General features: G+C 45.1%; 1 protein-coding gene across 1 annotated transcript in view; it reads left to right on the top strand.

The window, feature by feature from the left end:
- DARS1 (aspartyl-tRNA synthetase 1) overlaps positions 1-21,266 on the top strand; it is a 519,463-nt gene that overhangs the window by 244,275 nt on the left and 253,922 nt on the right. The window contains exon 4 of the mRNA XM_086957449.1: positions 15,458-15,515. Within this exon, the coding sequence (XP_086813575.1) occupies positions 15,458-15,515 (58 nt within the window). The remainder of the gene's footprint in view (positions 1-15,457; positions 15,516-21,266) is intronic.

Genomic DNA, 21,266 nt, shown 5'->3' with positions numbered 1-21,266 from the left:
ATATGCTATTCAATGCTTGTGGGGGATGGAACTTCATTTAGAGAACTTCTTGAAGAGGACTATGGACAATACCAGGTGACTTTTACATATTTTTTTCCCCTTACCCAAAGCCAGTGTAGTGATCGTATTGTTTGTAAGGATCTCTCAAAGTGGCTCAGATAACACAAAGTTCTGACTGTGACTTTATGGAGTTGTTTCAAGCTTTGGGGTAGGTATGCTGAGAACTCCCAGAGTACACTCTGGAATAATTCAGTCTCAAAAGAGTCCCTTCACTACTTGTTCTCGATGTGGTCCCCTGAGGAGGAACTACATCCTCTTACTGGAAACTTGTGGCTGACTTTAATTGGCCAACCATAATTATTCCAAAGTTCTCAACTTTAATCCCTGGTGTAGGAGGTTGTCTCTTGCGTAGGCCATGTAGAAGGATTCCTGTAAGCAGTATTATATTTTTTGCAAGGATCCATTTAGTAGTTATTTCTTAAGCATTCATCAGATACTAGTAGTAACCTTGCCATAGTCATATTTGCTTCTCGTTTAGATAGATGAAGTTTAAATAATATGTTGTGCTACTTAGTGCTTCATGTGCTGAAACACTTTTGACTTTTACCGGAGTCAGAGTGTTTACTCTTGAGTCTGCTTACTAGTGGACTTCTCGACCTGTGCTACCACTGAGAGTCAAGTGCTGAATGGGCTGTTGGCCCAGTTGCTCAGGAACTGTAGGAGGTCGGTCCTAGGACATTGGGAGTAAAAGGCCTCAATCCCCACAGTTGGACACCAGGAAGGATATCCAGAAGTTGAGAAATCTGCTAGAAGACTATGTATCTTACTGAAATATTGTTACTGAAGATAAATAGCTTATTTTAGTCCTCCTTATTCTCCATAGTATCTAGACTTGTTACCACATCTTAGATGATGGTATTTTGAAATATTGACAATAAACTCTTTTGTTGGCAGCATCATGACACAATAAATCTGGTTCTATGAGCTGCTGACATTTGTGAGCACCATTAAATAGGAAAACAGTTAAATCAATTAGGTACAGAACTTACAAATGGCAAAAACTTTAATATTAAGTACTCTTTTGAAAATAAAATGACTTCAGCCTGTAGGCACACTCTGGCCTATTTTAAGTGGGAGGTCTGATTTAAGAGTAATTAAGGTTCCTCCCATTCTTCTCCTTCTAGGGTACAACAAATCCTCCTAGAGGTTGATTACAGCAATGCAATGTGCTGCTGCAGGCTGCAGTCTTAATCCTTTGGTAAAATATTACATAGCTCCATCGTGATCATGTTTTCATAGACTTGATAATGTGGTCTTTCTCTTTCAATATAACTGCAAGGGTGCCTTTGCAGTTTAATTCTAATCCATTTTTCATAAGCAACTTGGCCAGATCTCCTCAGGTGGTACACTTTCATCAGCATAGATTATTCTGCACTTGCCACTGGCAATGTTAAATCTTCTGTATGTAAATTAGTGGGATTTGCGGCACACTTGTGTCTGCTCCCAAATTGAAGACTGGGTTGAACAGCTGAAATATTGATTGCTTCTTTGTGTGCACAGGTTATTTCTGTGTGCTAATGTAATCTCCCCGTTGCTTTTGTAAGCCATTTATCACTCTCTATGCAGGCTCAAGATGCCAACCTGCAGAAGAAAGGTGATGACAGTGATTACTTGAATCTTAAGTCTCAGGATATTTTTCATTTTACAAAGCAGTATGTGATTTAAATACGCAACGCAGTTCTGCATTGAGACGTTTCTGCATCTCATCTTACATTTCTTTGAATCAAGAAAATAGGATGTGCTCGATAGAATTGAAGCATACTTACATCACATATACATTTGTCTTCCACTCTTTATTCATGGACCGTAAAGCATGATCAAAGCAGACTTTAGTATCAATTTTAGGATTATAATCTGGCAATTACCATATTTTTAAAGTTTTGCAGCAAAGTTGCATCAGGTTCTTTATATTATTTTTGAGTGAACATAGTTTTTTTCTGTACCAGGTAGCGGTGTATTAATGAATGATCAGCACTATAGGAGTACCTTTATAACTGAGCTGTACTGTTTTAAGTTGATGGTAGCATGTTTGCTCACTCTTAGGAGCTAATGTTGTCACTTGTGGATGCATTACCTGTGGCATCCTTCACTTTAACCACTTGGTCAAGTGATCTTCATTTGCTATATATGAACCTGGTTGTAGAATGGTAACCCCAGAGAAAGTGTTTATGCTGAAAAACTGACTGGTTATGTTGACTTATGGATACATTATCTGTATTCTTCATTTAGTACTATTTGTTTCAGTGCTTCTAACAGTTTTCTTTTGCAGCCATGCTCTGTAAGCGGTATTAATTTGTTATATTTTGTACTTGGTCGTATTAGTCTTTGTCCTTTGTTTGTGATAGTGGGTTAAGGGAATATAGTTAGATTCTAGATTAGCTATTGTTGAAATAGTTTCAGTGAGTTTGAGCTGCCTGGCTTAGTTGTAAGGTACTCCATTGCACGGTCTTAATAGCCCTTTTTCTTCTGCAACCTGCCTCTTGTCTTTGACGTAATAGGTCACTTCTGCATCATCAATGGATCAAGAAAGCTGCAGCTACATTGATTAGGGACATACCAGCTCTGGAGACATTTTGTGGCAGGAGCCTGCTACTGGTGGATACTTGAGGCTTTGGCCCATTTCACACTCCAGAGGATTGGTAATAGTAGCGCCTGGAGTGTGCTATCAACTGGACTGCCATTGCAAAGGTCAGACACTGGGAAGAAACAACACAGTGATCTGACATTACGTAGAGTGAGTGCCCATCTTGCCGCAAATACCCCCATCCCAATGATAATGGAGAGTGAGGGGAATTATAAAGGAAGATGGGCATCAGAAACTACCTACAATCATACAGAATCCTGAAGACGAGTACCCTGCACTATATTGTTTTTGCTATAGCCAAGTATTTAATGGCTATGTGGCAGATAAGGGGAAAAATACTGAAAGGGTAACTTTTAACTTCTAAATATGAAATGAACTGTAACGAACTGTAGTTAATTGGGCCTTCAGTTTCCAAGATTCTTATATGCATTGAATTAATTAGTCCTTCGCTTCCTTGCAATGTTTTTATATTGTATGTTCGCATGTGTTTTATATGTTTTTACTGCATCTTTTATGGTCTCAAATGGCCGAAATAAAGAATTTTTGGATTGGATTGGATAAAGGAAGATTAATAAAGTACTTTCAAGTGAAAAACAAGGACGTTTTTAAAGATAAGTTGCCAGGACTTACAGAAATTGAGCCTCGTACCAAATTAAACAGGAAGTGGTAACAGTCAAATATAAATCGCAATTTTTATTACTGTTGACAGTTTGTAAGGAGTTAAGTTAAATGCTGTATAGGCTCCAGGAGGAACGGATCTTACAACCAATACAGAGTACTTTAAGATTGTCGATTATTGTTGTTGCTTGTAAACGTTATAGCAATGAATCGAGGATGACCCTAGGATTCTTAAAAGTGCTATATTGGTCAATGGGAACTCATTACGCTGTGCAGATAAGGAAAGTAGAACAAGTGTTTTTCCAAACTTGTTCTATTCTTGGCTTCTCACTCGGTCAACCAAGGAGTCTAGGCATCTGACTGCATTTGTAACCACAGATGAGATGTTTCGGTTTTCATGTTTTTCAGCTTTGCATTAGCTGCATTGCAGCAACTAACAAATGAAGCGTTCAGAAACATTGATGGACTTCTGATTTTTCAAGATATGTCTGCTTATGAAGGAAATAAGCATGATATTTATGCTTATGAAGGAAATGGAATATTCGAGGAGGGAAACAGAACAGTGTTTACAACGTTGGTAATACCAAGCGGGTAGATAACGCGGACGTTACATAGTCCGCTTTGTTACCACGCATGGCGTTACATCACTAGTCGTTTCAACGACTTGTGCTAGGTGGCGTGCAACACCAGGAAATATGTTGTATTTTAAAGCCAACACATTCCCTGTTGTTGCGCTAACTGGAGTAGGAATAGTAATTTATACTATTCCTAAGTCCAGCGTGCCATCTAGCGCAAGTCGTAGAAATGACTTGCGATGTAGAGCCATGCGTGGTAACATCGCGTACGATGTAACATCCGCTTTGTACCCTACTGCGGGGTAATAGATGTCATAGTAACCTCATACATTCATTAGAGAATGTACTGAGTAGAGAACACTGCAATCAAGGGAGTCGAAATGCGTTCTGGGAGACTGAATACCTTGAGCATTTTATCATGGGAGATGCTACAGCACGAAGACCAACCATACACATGTGGGCTTCTGTGATTGGTTTCCATGTTGTGAGAATTACACCTTCTTTAAAGTTGGCATTCATCCCTCTTTACTTCCCGGCTTACCAGGATCGTGTCCCATGTGTAATGCTTTCACACTCATTTTGCTTCCGTATTTTAACAAGTGTAGCATTTTCAGTGCTGACCCATCTCTTTGTCAGTGAGCCTTTTATGTAGGGGGCTTCTGAGATTTTCCACATCGTTGCTATGCTCCGCTTTGCTAGTATGAAGGCTATGTCTACCAATTTCGGTATTATTACATTTTTGCTCTCTGTATTAGTCCTAGCAGGCTTGTAATTGGGTTGACCTCGAACTCAGTCTTTGGGTCATGTTTGCCAATGTCACCCAACATGGTGTGATCTCATTACACTTCCACACCATGCGATTGAAGTCTGCACCTTGTGTTTTATATCTGGGACAGTTGTTGACTTCTCCATCAAATAGAGAGAAATTTTGATGCAGGTAATTGGATTAATTGAATTGAAATCTGGGGTTTCTAAATACTCTCTTTTCGTGTATTCCAGGCTCCTCATTCACATTATTTCTGTTATCTCTTGTTTATCTTGGCATTCCATTTAATTTTTGTTTGTCCAATGTAAGGTTTGTGTCCTGCTGTATATTAGTATTACTGCCCGTTTGTTGTGTTTATGTGTTTATTGAGTTACGAACAATTCAGCCTGTATGTCCTTTCTTTCTAGGTCGTTTCTGTTTTCGAACCACTTCATAGGCCTTTTCAATTGCCCTGCTAGGTAACAAGCTTCGTACTTAAGTGCCCAAAGCTCACCTTTATTCAAGGCTCTATCTTTGTTACCCATGGCAACTTTCTTGCACCCATTACCCCACATCCGCTCCGTCCATATAGTATGTATCTCCATAAATATGCAGGATCACCAGTAATACTAAAAAATAATACTAGACCCTAAGGTTCACTATCATCTTGGCAATTGCAGATCTTCCCATTCTTGAGGGGGAGTCGGAGTCTGTAGCAGAAAGGGATCGATTGTTCTATTGCTGCCACCACTTTGCTGAAACTTGACGCTCCTCCAGCAACATCAACAGAAGTCATGAACCTTGTGGTAACCAGACCTATCCCAGATGCCATATGTCAAGAGGGTTACAAAAAGCACCTTTTATACTATTAAAATACAGTTTTGCATCTTCCCATACTTTGGCTACCAATAAAAGCTACAAGCTGTCCTCACACTCCAAGATTGATTATGCCAACAGCCTATACCTTGGTGCCCCAATTTCCTTATACACAAAACACATTTGAACCAAAATCTGCTGCAAGACTCCATCTTCAGCCTTCCACAAAAGAATGCTTGACTCAAGTTATACGATCACTACATTGGCATCCTATACCTAGACGAGAAATGTTCAAGGCATTTTGCAGTATCCACACAGCATTGCAAGGAAAAGAACCACTATAACTATGTGTTAAATGCTAGCAATGCAAAGAAAATAGAACACTAATCTTCAGGCTTGCACCACTTCCTTATTGTAAGGAACTCGTAGGTGTCCCTGCTTTCTTGGTAAAAGCTACCAAGCTCTGAAACTCACTACCAACCAAGGTTCGATACATTCAGGAGCATATTCACTTCAGAAGAGAGTTGAAAACATAGTTATTTTCAAGACCACGTCATCTTCCATAACTCTGGGATAGGACCCATACTAATAATTGCATAATCAAGTGCAGCCTACAGATCTTGAATAGCCCAACTAACACACTGTTTTCTATATCCAAATAACATATTAAGAGATTACCTATGTCTAGCATGGGAGGCATATTGTAATATCAGTTCATTTATACACTAACAGTAGCTTATTACTAAGCAGTAGGGCAACCAATTGTAGTTAATACAGCCCATTTTAGCTTCAGAGAGAGCACCAGGATTAAAATAGACTCTGTGACTCTTGATGTGGGGTCACTAAGGGCAGATGACCGAAAACCGGAGAAACAAGTAACTGAGATGGCTTTGTTTTCAGTAGTACTTGTCTGATTTATGCTTTAAAGTCTTAATTATTCTCTTACCTCAAGTCTGGCAGGACAATTGGTAAATCAAATTAAAAATAAATTTAAAGAGTTTTTAAAGTGCATTAATTCCAGGCTAAAATAAAAACTGAGCAGCTAGTAATACAGTTTTCTAGAAACATATGGTTAACTTTAAACATTAGGTTGTATTCTTTCTTTCACTTTATATTATAGTAACTTTTACATCCCAACAGTTGTTTTTGTTGCCTCTTACTATTCATGCATGTGTCTTTTTAGATCCTAGTCTCTTGGTTGAAATTTCTCTCTTTGTCTATCTCTCTGTCTCTTTCACAGGCTTTCTCATTGTTCTCTTCTTGCCAGGGGTATCTGACAACCTTTTTTTGAATTAGCCTCTCCTCCTTCTTCTTCCCTTTAACCAGGAGGTTTCTCTTCAAACTTTTCTTGGGTGAGAGGCTTTCCTCCCTCCTCCCGAAACCTCCGTTTAGCTGCCTATCGCAACTCCTTCTAACATCATTTACTGATTGAAGGACTTTTTCTATACCATTTCTTTTACTATGTCTGTTTCCATCACTGTCATACTCCATAATGTTCATTCTCCTTTTGGTATTCAGTAGTTAGTCACCCCTCCTGGTAGCCAAGTTTCCATCTGTTTCCCTGTATTCATCAAGTTATCGTCCTCTCTTTTCCTTTAAGCCTTACTATCCCCTCACTTAATTGACTCTTTTCTCTCCCTGTCCTCAGAGTTTCTTCAGTTCTGAATGCTAGCTTTTTAGCTGTTGATACCTAATATTCCTTAAGTTATGTTTAAAGTGTGTGCCCCGGTCGATATCTCCATCAGTTTAGTGCTCGTATCCTCCTGCTCCTTCACTGTCCTCGTACCTCCCTTCAATGTCCAAACTTACTTTATTTAGTGCCTAGTTTTGGTGTTTAATGAATGAACTAGTGCCTACTGGGATGGGGAGGATATAACCTCAACCATCCAGACGGTACACCATCTGGAAAATTGAGAGATGACCTCCAGCCCAGCGTTCATCTCTGAACATTGACAGGAACTATCCATTGAAATGGACAGCTGTCCACCAAACATTTTTACGTTTTTTGTTTTACAGAAACAAACTCCCATCAAAGTGGGTGTTTGTTTCAGAATAAACAAAAAAAAAACAAATACCCCACACCCAGGCAGTGATGGACAGCAAAAAACGATATTACACTATCCACCCTAAATGGTGCGGGTGATGTAATGTCCTTTCTCCAACCGCCACTACAGGAAGTATTCTGTGGAAGGAGCAAATGGGGGCTCCCTCAAAATAATACTTAAGATCCAACTATTGCCAAAATTAGATGCGCAGGCAGGTGGTTTGGTGAGCAAGGTACTTGGTCGCATTTGAGGAGCACCCTGTCTGCCAAACTCTCAATCGGTTGCAGTAACAAAATTGTGATAGACTGTGCGGGCATTCAGTGCTGCTCGGCAATTGTATCTTAAAAACACATCTGTAAGGAGACATAAATAATAGTTCATGTCATCACATTTAAACAGCTGTATGTGTTTTTTGGAAGGGGTTGTCGACAGACGAGGACTGTGATGCATATACCTGGTGCCTAATACCAGAATATTGTACTATACTAAAATACATTTACCAAAATAGCCCACTGTTGTAGTTCATAATAGAAAATGTACACCAAATGGGACAATATCTTTGTGAATGAATATGCCAGATGACATTTTTGATGGAATATACTGGCATATAACAACACATGTTCACTCTTATGTGTTTTCAGTTGTATGCACTAACAAAAAAATGTATATAAACATGTCCTCATATTAGGTCAAGCCTAGAGACAATATTAGCTGCCTTAGCATGCCTTTGCAGTCCAAGACGATCATAAAAAATACCTATATACATACATATACGGGCTTTGGGTCAGACATCTTCATCCATTTTTAGGTTTCGCCTGGGGCCGGAGCTCCTAGCTCCGCCCAGGAGAAATCTAATGTCCCTACAGTGTGGAGCTTAGTCGCCCTCTGTTCCATTGGCTAGCTCCATAAATGGAGGCTAGCCATTGGAACAGAGATCTGTCCGTCATGGCCGGACCAGATTCGTGGGCGTTCCTGCATTTTTTTCCCCCTCCACCCTTTTCGCATCGTCATCAAGGCCGTGGGCGGGGTTTGTTTTTTCCAACGTCGAGGTTTAATTTGGTCATTCAGTGGCTGACCGCCGCCCGAGGAAGTCCAGGTGAGTGCCTTTCTGGGCGTTCCCTCCCCCCTCCCGCTGTCCGTGTAGCCGCCCGCCCCCCCCTCCCTCTGACCGTGTCCCCGCCCGCCCCCCTCCTGCTGTCCGTGTGTTTCCGTGTGAGTGAAATCATCCCAACACCCTCGCACCCTTCCTTTTTTTCTTCAGAGGAGGCTGCCCCCACCCTCCTCTGGAGCGAGAATAACCCGATCATAGTTCCTTTCCCGCCCAACCCCCCTCCCTTTGTCCGTTCCTTTCCCGCCCCCCCTCCTGCTGTCCATTCCTTTTCCGCCCCCTCCCCAAACAAACAACCGCATGGTCACGTGACGGCTGGCTTTTGTCCTTGAATCTTTGGTGGCTTTTGTCGAGTGAACAAACATCTGCTTACGCTGCCTCGCTTGTATAGTATTCATGACGGGACGAGTGACCGCAAATCGAATCTAAATGAGATTTTGCTTTTCCGCCAACAATGCTGCCAGTGTGTGTACATGTCCAGGTAGGTACCGTGTCATTGCTTGTTAACATCCTGCTCTTGACGTTAAACAATTGGATGAAACTAGCAAATGACAGTGCTCTTTGGAGCAGAAAAGGAGCAATGTGTACTTGCTGTTATTCAGTAATTGCCTCTAGGCACGCATGCTCCTCTGTGAATGTGACGTCTCGAGCATCTTGCTTACATCTGTTTAAAGGTGCTGTTTGCCAGCGTCTCTCGTTCCTTGTATGACAATACGATCGGAAATGTTATTTGGGCCCGAATGGCCAGCAGTGGGACTGTGGACACATTTTAAGATTTTATAGCAAGCCAGTGCCCGTGGAAGACGCTCGTGTCTGGGGCTGAATCAATGCCATGTCACGCCAATCTCTTCATGTCGCTGACATGCAATGCTTCCCATCCTGTTTAGCCTTTCAAAGACGCCGGCGTTCCGGGAACTCGCTCCGTTTTTCTGAAGGCCCGCCCATCTCTGGTATGATGCCCTATGCTTACACCAACGACTATACCCCTTCAAGACAGCCCCTGCGCCCACCCGGACCATAGCCTGGATCTACCCATCGCCCCACTCCCAGCCAGGCGCATTTAACTGACGCCGACAAAAGCATGTCTAACCCAAGCCCCCTTCGGGGAGCTGCTTTACAAGAAGGAGCCGGGCTTCCCAAGCAGTCGGCCCGCTCTGCAACCATTTCCAGCTCTACACAATCTAATATTCGTTACCAGAGCGTGAATCAATAGCTCGCTGGACCAGCTCGGTTTCTGACTTTACTAGTGTTTAGCTTGATGTATGTGTAGCTACAGTCACCACTAACTTGGGTGCAAGGTATGCAAAATTACACTGGACTGGGATGCGGCCTGAATAATTACCAGTGGCTGAGATTAATTCAAGCATCCCATCCATCCCTTTTTATATCCTTCAGTGTGACTCTCTAAGGGAGATGGGTATGCTCAGACGTGGGGCCTGTGCCCGCAGTGCCACTGAAACCAAGCTATACCCAACAAATGAGCCCTAATAAGTGTGAAACAGGTCCTGGGTTGCTTGTGTTCTGATTCAGGGAGAACCTGGCCTGGCAATTCGTACTGGACTCATTGCAATGGAGAAGGGTCAAGACAGATTTGCATATGACTGGGTACAAACTGAGGTGGCATGGTATGCAAATGAAGATGGACTGAAATGCGGCTGAGTAATTACCAGTGGCTGAGATTAACTCGAGCATTCCATCCATCCTTTTTTAGGATTCGCCTGTCAAAAGCTGCGCAAGCAGCGTTTCGCGCAGGCGAAATCTTTTGTCTAGAGTATGTGTGTGTAGTCCCGCCCCTCTGTTCCATTGGCTAGCTCCACAAATGCAGGCTAGCCATTGGAACAGAGATCTGCTCGTCATTCTTCGAGCAGATTCGTGGGCGTTCCTGCGATTTTTAGGCTTTCCACCACGTCATGCGGCGGTGGGCGGATGTCATTTTTTTTTTCCAGGCCGGCATCCTTCGTCACACCAGCCTGCTCGCTCTCCCTGTGAGGACGCAGACCCGACCCGCTCCCTACTCCGAGCAGGGGTGGGCTGCGCCATTTCACTTATCTTGTTTTTATTGAGGTATTGTTATCTCGGTCGTGAGTTTCAGAGAGCGTTTTCGACTGTGTGGTTGAAATATTATAAGGAGTGTGCATTCGGCGGATCCGTTTGGGGCTTCTGGAGTAGAGCACAGTGAGGCTCCAGACTCCTCAGTGAAGAACACGCTATTAATATCACAATCTAGTGGACCTTTTAATTTGCATGCGGTGGGGCTGCAGTCTGCATGGAGCTGTTTATGTTGGATGGAAGGCAGACTTTGCAGAACGTGTTTGCTGAGTTGATTTCTGTGTAAAATTGAATACCGAGCCCTCAGTGAAGAACACGCTATTAATATTTGTTTTTCAATATACCGCAAATAGCACTCTTACATATCCGCCTCATCAGGGAAAAGGGATATCGTATGAAATCGGGCACCTTCCTAAAATCGGGCAGGAATTGAACGGCTTTCTTTTCGCGGAAGTATTGCTCTGCTGATTTCGCATCCCCGGTGTTGTGCTGGTCACAAGACAGCGTGGCTGAGTTCCTTTGCCTCGGTGACCTGTCCAGAGTCAATCAGTTATTCCACAATCCAGTGGACCTTTTCATTTGCCTGCGATGGGGCTGCAGTCGGTGTGGAGCTGTTTATGTTGGATGGAAGGCAGACTTTGCAGAATGTGTTTGCTGAGTTGATTTCTGTGTAAAATTGAATACCGAGGCCCAGATTTATAAAAGGTGTTGCGTTGTCTGTACGTTGCACAAGGCGATGCAAGGCAGAGTGCAGAGTGAGTGTGCAGAGTGAGTGTGCAGAGTGAGAGTGCAGAGTGAGTGTGCAGAGTGAGTGTGCAGAGTGAGTGTGCAGAGTGAGTGTGCAGAGTAGTGAGTGTGCAGAGTAGTGAGTGTGCAGAGTAGTGAGTGTGCAGAGTAGTGAGTGTGCAGAGTAGTGAGTGTGCAGAGTAGTGAGTGTGCAGAGTAGTGAGTGTGCAGAGTAGTGAGTGTGCAGAGTAGTGAGTGTGCAGAGTAGTGAGTGTGCAGAGTAGTGAGTGTGCAGAGTAGTGAGTGTGCAGAGTGACTGCAGAGTGCTAGGGAGTGCAGAGTGGCTAGGGAGTGCAAGGGAGTGCAGAGTGGCTAGGGAGTGCAAGGGAGTGCAGAGTGGCTAGGGAGTGCTAGGGAGTGCAGAGTGGCTAGGGAGTGCAGAGTGGCTAGGGAGTGCTAGGGAGTGCAGAGTGACTAGGGAGTGCTAGGGAGTGCAGAGTGACTAGGGAGTGCTAGGGAGTGCAGAGTGACTAGGGAGTGCTAGGGAGTGCAGAGTGACTAGGGAGTGCTAGGGAGTGCAGAGTGACTAGGGAGTGCTAGGGAGTGCAGAGTGACTAGGGAGTGCTAGGGAGTGCAGAGTGACTAGGGAGTGCTAGGGAGTGCAGAGTGACTAGGGAGTGCTAGGGAGTGCAGAGTGACTAGGGAGTGCTAGGGAGTGCAGAGTGACTAGGGAGTGCTAGGGAGTGCAGAGTGACTAGGGAGTGCTAGGGAGTGCAGAGTGACTAGGGAGTGCTAGGGAGTGCAGAGTGACTAGGGAGTGCTAGGGAGTGCAGAGTGATTAGGGAGTGTTAGGGATTGCAGAGTGACTGCTAGGGAGTGTTAGGGATTGCAGAGTGACTGCTAGGGAGTGTTAGGGATTGCAGAGTGACTGCTAGGGAGTGCCAGGCAGTGCAGAGTGACTGCAGAGTGCTAGGGAGTGCAGAGTGACTAGGGAGTGCAGAGTGACTAGGGAGTGCAGAGTGGCTAGGGAGTGCAGAGTGGCTAGGGAGTGCAGAGTGGCTAGGGAGTGCAGAGTGATTAGGGAGTGCTAGGGAGTGCTAGGAAGTGCAGAGTGACTAGGGAGTGCTAGGGAGTGGAGTGACTGCAGAGTGCTAGGGACTGCAGAGTGATTGCAGAGTGCTAGGGACTGCAGAGTGATTGCAGAGTGCTAGGGACTGCAGAGTGATTGCAGAGTGACTGCTAGGGAGTGTTAGGGATTGAATAGTGACTGCAGAGTGACTGCTAGGGAGTGTTAGGGATTGAATAGTGACTGCTAGGGAGTGCCAGGGATTGCATAATGCTAGGGAGTGCTAGGCAGTGCAGAGTGCTAGGGAGTGCAGAGTGCTAGGGAGTGCAGAGTGCAAGGGAGTGCAGAGTGCAAGGGAGTGCAGAGTGCAAGGGAGTGCAGAGTGCAAGGGAGAGCAGAGTGCAAGGGAGAGCAGAGTGCAAGGGAGAGCAGAGTGCAAGGGAGTGCAGAGTGCAAGGGAGTGCAGAGTGCAAGGGAGTGCAGAGTGCAAGGGAGTGCAGAGTGCAAGGGAGTGCAGAGTGCAAGGGAGTGCAGAGTGCAAGGGAGTGCAGAGTGCAAGGGAGTGCAGAGTGCAAGGGAGTGCAGAGTGCAAGGGAGTGCAGAGTGCAAGGGAGTGCAGAGTGCAAGGGAGTGCAGAGTGCAAGGGAGTGCAGAGTGCAAGGGAGTGCAGAGTGCAAAGGGAGTGCAGAGTGCAAAGGGAGTGCAGAGTGACTAGGGAGAGCAGAGTGCTAGGGAGTGCAGAGTGACTGCAGAGTGCTAGGGAGTGCTAGGGAGTGCTAGGGAGTGCAGAGTGCTAGGGAGTGCAGAGTGGCTAGGGAGTGCAGAGTGGCTAGGGAGTGCAGAGTGGCTAGGGAGTGCAGAGTGGCTAGGGAGTGCAGAGTGGCTAGGGAGTGCAGAGTGGCTAGGGAGTGCAGAGTGGCTAGGGAGTGCAGAGTGGCTAGGGAGTGCAGAGTGGCTAGGGAGTGCAGAGTGGCTAGGGAGTGCAGAGTGGCTAGGGAGTGCAGAGTAGCTAGGGAGTGCAGAGTGGCTAGGGAGTGCAGAGTGGCTAGGGAGTGCAGAGTGGCTAGGGAGTGCAGAGTGGCTAGGGAGTGCAGAGTGGCTAGGGAGTGCAGAGTGGCTAGGGAGTGCAGAGTGGCTAGGGAGTGCAGAGTGGCTCGGGAGTGCAGAGTGGCTCGGGAGTGCAGAGTGGCTCGGGAGTGCAGAGTGGCTAGGGAGTGCTAGGGAGTGCAGAGTGGCTAGGGAGTGCTAGGGAGTGCAGAGTGGCTAGGGAGTGCTAGGGAGTGCAGAGTGGCTAGGGAGTGCAGAGTGGCTAGGGAGTGCTAGGGAGTGCAGAGTGGCTAGGGAGTGCAGAGTGGCTAGGGAGAGCTAGGGAGTGCAGAGTGGCTAGGGAGTGCTAGGGAGTGCAGAGTGGCTAGGGAGTGCTAGGGAGTGCAGAGTGGCTAGGGCGTGCTAGGGAGTGCAGAGTGATTAGGGAGTGATTAGGGAGTGCTAGGGAGTGCTAGGGAGTGCAAGGGAGTGCTAGGAAGTGCAGAGTGACTAGGGAGTGCTAGGGAGTGGAGAGTGACTAGGGAGTGCTAGGGAGTGGAGAGTGACTAGGGAGTGCTAGGGAGTGGAGTGACTGCAGAGTGCTAGGGAGTGGAGTGACTGCAGAGTGCTAGGGACTGCAGAGTGACTGCAGAGTGCTAGGGAGTGTTAGGGACTGCAGAGTGACTGCAGAGTGACTGCTAGGGAGTGTTGGGGATTGCAGAGTGACTGCAGAGTGCTAGGGAGTGTTAGGGACTGCAGAGTGACTGCAGAGTGACTGCTAGGGAGTGTTGGGGATTGCAGAGTGACTGCAGAGTGATAGGGAGTGTTGGGGATTGCAGAGTGACTGCAGAGTGCTAGGGAGTGTTGGGGATTGCAGAGTGACTGCAGAGTGACTGCTAGGGAGTGTTAGGGATTGCAGAGTGACTGCTAGGGAGTGCCAGGGATTGCATAATGCTAGGGAGTGCTAGGCAGTGCAGAGTGACTGCAGAGTGACTAGGGAGTGCAGAGTGACTAGGGAGTGCAGAGTGACTAGGGAGTGCAGAGTGACTAGGGAGTGCAGAGTGACTAGGGAGTGCAGAGTGACTAGGGAGTGCAGAGTGACTAGGGAGTGCAGAGTGCTAGGGAGTGCAGAGTGACTAGGGAGGGATAGGGAGTGCTAGGGAGTGCAGAGTGACTAGGGAGGGATAGGGAGTGCAGATTGACTAGGGAGTGCTATGGAGTGCTAGGGACTGCAGAGTGACTGCAGAGATTAAGCTAATGGCAATGTAAATGACAATGCCATTTATTTATCTGTTTTCAAAACCAACACATAAATACAAATTTTGTCATTTACAATGCCAATAGCTCTAACTTTTCCAATGGTGAAACCATTGCATTGTAAATGCTTGTTCTAGTTTAGCTGCATTTAACTTTTTCCCTCCACAGCATTGAGCATGGGCCATCCCACTTCAGCCATTGACTTTCTTGCACTGTGAGAAATGTTTTTCCTGATCACATGGGCACATCCACCTAACAAAAGTGCATTTCTGTGCAGGGCATCTAACCAAAATATTTACTTTGCCAACGCTTTTTTATTTCCATTCATTTTCCTTTATTTAATCATGCTCTGGTGTTTCAACTAATCTTCAGGTAACAGTAATTCAAGCCAATAGTACTTTTTTGTGCCACCAAGAATCAAAAGTGCCCTTTAATGTGCATTAAAACTAAAGTGTTTATATACCTTTTCTCATCATGCCTGCCTGTGAGGAAGCACCATACTGTTTTATTAAAAACATATGCCGTAGTTACTTTATTTTTAAGTTTAAACTTTTTTATTGCAATCACGTGTCTGTCACATTTAGGCAGTGGTCTTTTATTTAAATACATTTGTTGTATGTACTTCCAATAAAATATATAAAATGTAACAGTATCAGCAGCATGCCAAGGCCACAGCTATTGGATTTCCTAAAGCTTGTTGTAACAAATTGTGCTAAAACATGTCCTTTCTATTTTTATTTGACCTGATTTTTCATAATTCCTGTTCAATATTCTCTCCGCAGGACTTCGCTAAAGACAGATATGGTGTGCCTTCAATGATTCAGTCTCAAGAGAAACCAGGTTGGTTATAGATAAAAATTCCGATCTAGTTGTATTTTCCTAACAAATTTAATTACAAATGATAATTCGTCAAACTTGAGCATTAAAGCTTGTCAATATGTTGCTGCTCTTGCATATATTTAACAAAGCAGGTACCGAAGCGCGATTACTGATTAGTAACTGAAGAACATGCAAGCACCCAGGGGAACACATTTTTTTTCAGTGTATCTGCACAGAGCACTATATGTGCCTTTTGTTTGTTACTGGGTGTTAACGGCCTCCCCTTTCAGGAGGCAATAATAGCTGCCTTCGTTCTCCAGGATGCAAAATATACATCTGAAGTTTTATTCAAATAATTCCCACTTTGTGTCGCTAATTGCAGGGCTCCACTTGTTTTGAGCCAAGAGGGAATTTCCACTAGAAGCATAGCAATGCCCTAACTTGCTTTTCTGTCTGAATCCCTTTTGACTGCTGGATTGCTTTTCTCTCAAGATCTGTAGGCGGGAAATCGCAGCCTTAATGAGTGTGTGAAGATGAGATCCAGAGTACTATTGAAATCTTTGTTTTAGTTTTAAAAGCTTTGGCAGATTCAAGAGCAAGCAGCTCTCTGTTTTGAATGATTCGCCCAATCCTTGACTTTTTCAGGTGCTATTTGTAGGATAGTGAAATGTCCACAGAGTTACGCAAATATAAGTCTCTTGTGATCCCTTTGTAGGTTTCTTTTCTCAGGTCAAATTTAACTTCGTTTTTTCATCCATTTGTCAACAATATTCAAGAATACTCTTTAAAATTTCGAAAATTCCACATCGTACAATTCAGTCTCCTCATCCATCTTCATTGCACACTATTAATCATGACATCCTCTGAGCTTTGCTCTTGGTAAACAGCTTTTCTCTACATAACATCAGGAAAGTGTTAAATTGAGCATGGTTGGTGGCGTTAGTTATGGCGTATTGTGTGTGTTCTATACTGTAACTATCGAATTTCAGGTCTTTTTCGGTATTGCTTGCAGAACTTCAACTAACCCTAACCTATGATTTTGAGTGCATTTCTGAGAATTTTCATGAAATAATGCATTCACCTGCCTTGTACCAAACCTGGGCTTAGATACTCATTTGCCATAAGTGAACAACCGCCACTCCGCATGATCTTTGGCTTTGTGGAGCAGGGTTTGGACGAGGGACTTGGCCAAAGTTCCTGCGTTCAGCTGCCATGGGCTGTGCGCATATAGGCACCACCCCGCATGTTCACATTCGTTCCTTTATTTCCATGCTCTTCAAAGTGGATCTGGAGCTATGCTCCCAATGTTTCGGCCTACCGAAGACTTTACAAAATAATTTCAGAGATTAGGCTAGGGAAAGGGGAAGATGTCCACCTCTGAAAATGACAGGTTTAAAGCTGTGCTACAACTGGAGGAAGCATATGTCGGTCATGGACTCTTACAGCATTTGTCTGTGTGCTATGGTCCGACTGAAAGTCAAATGAGAAATGCGACCTCATGTACTTTAAGGTGATCAGGAAGCAAACCTATACATTGCCAAACATAAGAAGAGGTCGTGCTCGAAAGAGTGGTCCCGTTCCCACTCCAGCTGTGGTCACACATGAAAATCCACACCCTTCTCAAGGTTTTCATGTAAGTTGAAGTCAAATATTCACTGTAAGCACAAGAAGACTAAGTGGGATCCAACCCTTTCTCACCACTTAACATCTGGTGAGAAGTCACAAGGGCGGGAGTCCAAGGGCCTCACATTCGACATCTTCCAACTCTAATCCAACCCCATTGTTGGTCCTGGCATACCCAGAATTTCCTGGACTATTGGGACATTTTCCCTGCAAACCGCCTAACCTCCACTCTGGATCCAAGGGCAACATTGGTCGGGAACCTGCATGTCAACTTTGCAACTAACTTCCCCGGCTCCCACACCACTCTGTGACTTCGGCTAGCACCAGTCCTATGTCAAATTACCAAGGTGAAGTCAGAAGTAATTAATTGACATCCTCAGCCTCTTCCGCAACACCAGTATTGCAAGAGACTGAAGGCCATATTAACTTCATGGCCTGCAAAATGTTCCCTGTGATGCTGATGTTGGTGAGGAGGCTGACTATTTACCCTGCCTCCTCACTATACAGATGAAGGATTTTGCTTGGACCGACAGAGTACCAGTGAGTTGGATACTTCCCTAGAAACTGAGCCAGACTCATCACCTGTTCACCCAATGGTAGAAGCACCTCTTTCGTTCAATCTAGTTTACTATAAAAATACTCTAACCATTTACCGCTTCCTCAGAGCCTTTGTTTTTACTTTGATGAGGATTTTTCAGATACCCTTATGGAAACCTGGTCAAAACCATACTGGTACCTCTACTGTCCGTTGACCTGTGTCCATGCGAGACACCAGACCTCGGCAATCCTGATTTCCTGAGAAGACAGCCTATGCTTGGAAGTATTGTAGTACAGGCATCAACAAGCAATGTCGACCCCAATGCTTTTATTTTTAACCCCGCAGACAGCAAATCAAAACGTTTATAGTGGGATATGGTCGGGGAGCTCTTGAAGGCCATCCCAAAGGACTTTAGGATGTCACTTGCCCAAATGATTCAGGATGGTCAGGTTACAGTGAACTGTGACCTGGTTTTGACACCACCGATGGTGTAGTCTGAGCAATCTGCACCAGCATCGTGCTTTTTCATTACAGATCACGTAGAAGAAACTCATACTCTGGCACCTATATCATCTTACTTAATGTAGTATGGTTAGAGGAATAAGAAATACAGTTTGCAGTCATACAATGAGTATTAGGGGTGTCTTTCATAGATTCACATGCTTGAATAATTCCCTGTCGTCGAAGTGGGAGATAACATAGTAAGAATCATATATACATAAATATTAACATAATATATACATATAAATACATAAAATAAAATTCCATAATGTGTATATTCCTCTAAAAAAAATAAAGTCTTGAAGTACCATAGAACAAAATAGGCCCATAGAAATCAGAGGGAGAGCTCACTTTAGTAACATATCCAAGTCATTATAACAGTCCACTTTCCAGCTAATCAGGCTGTACCACCCTCTAGAACCTTCTCCTCAGAAGCTCAAGCCCTCAGATTTTCTACCGCACGTCGTGTGAAGGGAGTCTCCCTGAGCTCTGCTCAGTTTTTTTTCTTCATCTTCAAACTTCAAGCTTTCAAATATGTCTACAACGAAGAAGTCTTTATTCAGACCCTGTTCATCATGTGGATAACTGCGTCTTTTCTCTGAGGACCCTCATAAAAAGTGCATTTATTGCTTATACCTGAACCATGAGGTGAGGAGTTGTACATTTTGCAGGACCTTTTCAAATAAGACTTTATAGGATAGAGAGGCCCGTCTACTTCTGTGGCTACAGAAGTTGAAGACTTCTTTCCAACAACGTGTCTGATTTAGAGAGTGTTTCTTCTCGCCAAACTGCAATCTCCCTGAAACGTGGGTCTGAGTCTGACATTCCTTCCCCATTTCTTAAGAAAAAGAAGCTCGTGGACGCTTCTAAGTCAGTCTCCCCATGGGATCTGCCTGCCTCTACGCCTGCGGGACCCTGTTCTCTGGCGTTGCAGATCGCCTCTGTGCCCCCGTCCACTAAAACGAGAGCCAGCTCGTCGATGCGCCCGTCGATGACGACAAGATCCGTCGACGTCATGACGATGACGACGACGACTACCTCCCTGTCGACGATGACGACCACTTCGTCGACATTGATTCAGGAGGTCAGGCCTATTTCTTCTATTATCAAGATCTCGTTGACGACGAAGAAACTAGTATCGTTGACGGCCCAGTCCAAACGCCATTCGTCGACGAAGGCATCGTCGATGTGTCACTCATCGTCGACGCCTTCCTCTTCGTCGACGACGGTCTCGTTGCCGGCCACTACCCCGTCGACGACCTGCTCCTCGTCTACGGCTACTTCGTCGATGGCAACTTCGTCGACGTTACAAACTTCGTCGACGACAGCAAAGTCAACGTCAACGAAAAAGTCCTCGTCGATGGCAACAGTTCCTTCGTCGTTGGTAACCTTGCCATCATCGTCGACGCCAGGAAAGTCTTCAGCGAAGCTCTCAACGACTATGTCCTCAACGCCCACGTCAACGGGACCGTTAACTGCTCAATTTTCACTGGCCACTGCAACCAGTTTCATAGTGGTTACGACTACTACTGTCAAACGCCCAGCTCCTTTAGTTTTGATCCTTTGCGCCATCGCTCCAGTCCTCCGCCTCAGCTGTTTGCCTCTGAGGAAGAGGGTGATTCAGATGGCTCCTATGTGGACGATAACTTTCGGGCTGCCAGTAGCCCGTCGGAGTTACACATTAAATACCAGGACTATGATGATGATGAAGAGCAAGAGTTGCATGTCTCTGCTCCGGGAACCTCGCATGCTGGTGAACATGATGGGCGCCTTGAAGCCTTTGGGCTAAGTTGCGCTTTAGAAGACTCCTTTCCTTCATTCATTCCTGTTCCTATGGCACAGTTGCCTATGTCCTTGATCTCCAATCTGCAATACATGCTCAATGACTACAATTGTCGTTTTCCACCATCCACGCCGGCTTCTCCGTTGCCTCCATCTACACAGCCATCTGTTCCACTTCCACAAGCCGGCTCACCTACTCCACAACATCCTGTTCATGTGGATACTGGCAATAATACGGATCCTGACCTAGATGAGGACGCTGCAATGGCAGATTGGGGCGCTTACCAGGCACAAACTCAGTCTCCTCCTGCAACTTCTCCCTTGGCGTCGCCTCCAGTAGACATTGGGGGTTTCCATCTTTTGATGTCGAGAGCTGCCAAACGCTTTCACTTGCCTATGGTTGTCAGACAAGAAGACTGCTTTTTATATGATTTTAAAGATCAGCCTTTGAGGCAGGTGCATTCTATTCCGATCATAGACTTCATATGGAAAGAAGGCCTCAAACTTATGGAACGGCCTAATTCTGTTCCTGCTGTGCTTCCACGTATTGACAAGAAGTATAGGGCACCTGAGGATTCGCCTGCCTGCTTAGTCTCTCAGCCAAAACCTGACTCTGTCATTACACAGGCTGCACAAAAGAGATCACGTAATCCATCTTCTGCTTTGACATCACCGCTGGATCAGGATGGCCGCCGAATGGACACCATCGGCAAAAAAATTTCCACGATGGCTGCAACCACTGTACGGGCTGCAAATTCTTTAGCCATCCTCGGACTTTATGACCGACAGATGTGGTCCGAGATTGCTGCCTTGGTCGACCTCATACCTGAATCATCTAGAGCTGAAGCACAAAAGATCGTGCAAGAGGGTGAGAAAATTTCCTCTGAAATCATTGACTGTTCTGTTGATATTTCCTGCCTGGCTTCCGATAGTTAGCTGGCGATGCAGTTTTACGGAGACAAGGCTGGCTCAAGTCTACGTCCTTTCGGCCGGAGGTACAAGCTAAAATACTTGATTTGCCCTTCGATGGGGAGTCCCTCTTCGGTAAAAATGTGGACGACGCCTTGGAATCTATTAAAAAGGACACGGATACTGCTCGCGCCCTCGCTTCTCTGAAATACCGGAAGAGGCCTTTTCATGGAGCACGTGGTCGAGGCACATCCTTTAATTTGCGTGGCTCCTCCCAATACCGCACCTACGGTGACAACAGGCAGCGTTATTCCAACCAATCTCAGTCTCAACAGACTGACACCAGGCCCCACAGGTGAAAAACCACTTACAGAGGTGGTAACTCCTCTAATGAAAAATGAATTTTGCAACTTCAAGTC

This window comes from Lissotriton vulgaris, chromosome 2_1 (assembly GCF_964263255.1).
Source record: "Lissotriton vulgaris chromosome 2_1, aLisVul1.2, whole genome shotgun sequence".
NCBI classification, from domain to species: domain Eukaryota; kingdom Metazoa; phylum Chordata; class Amphibia; order Caudata; family Salamandridae; genus Lissotriton; species Lissotriton vulgaris.
Note: the sequence above shows the minus strand (reverse complement) of the source record. Positions and strands in the feature narration are given on the sequence as shown.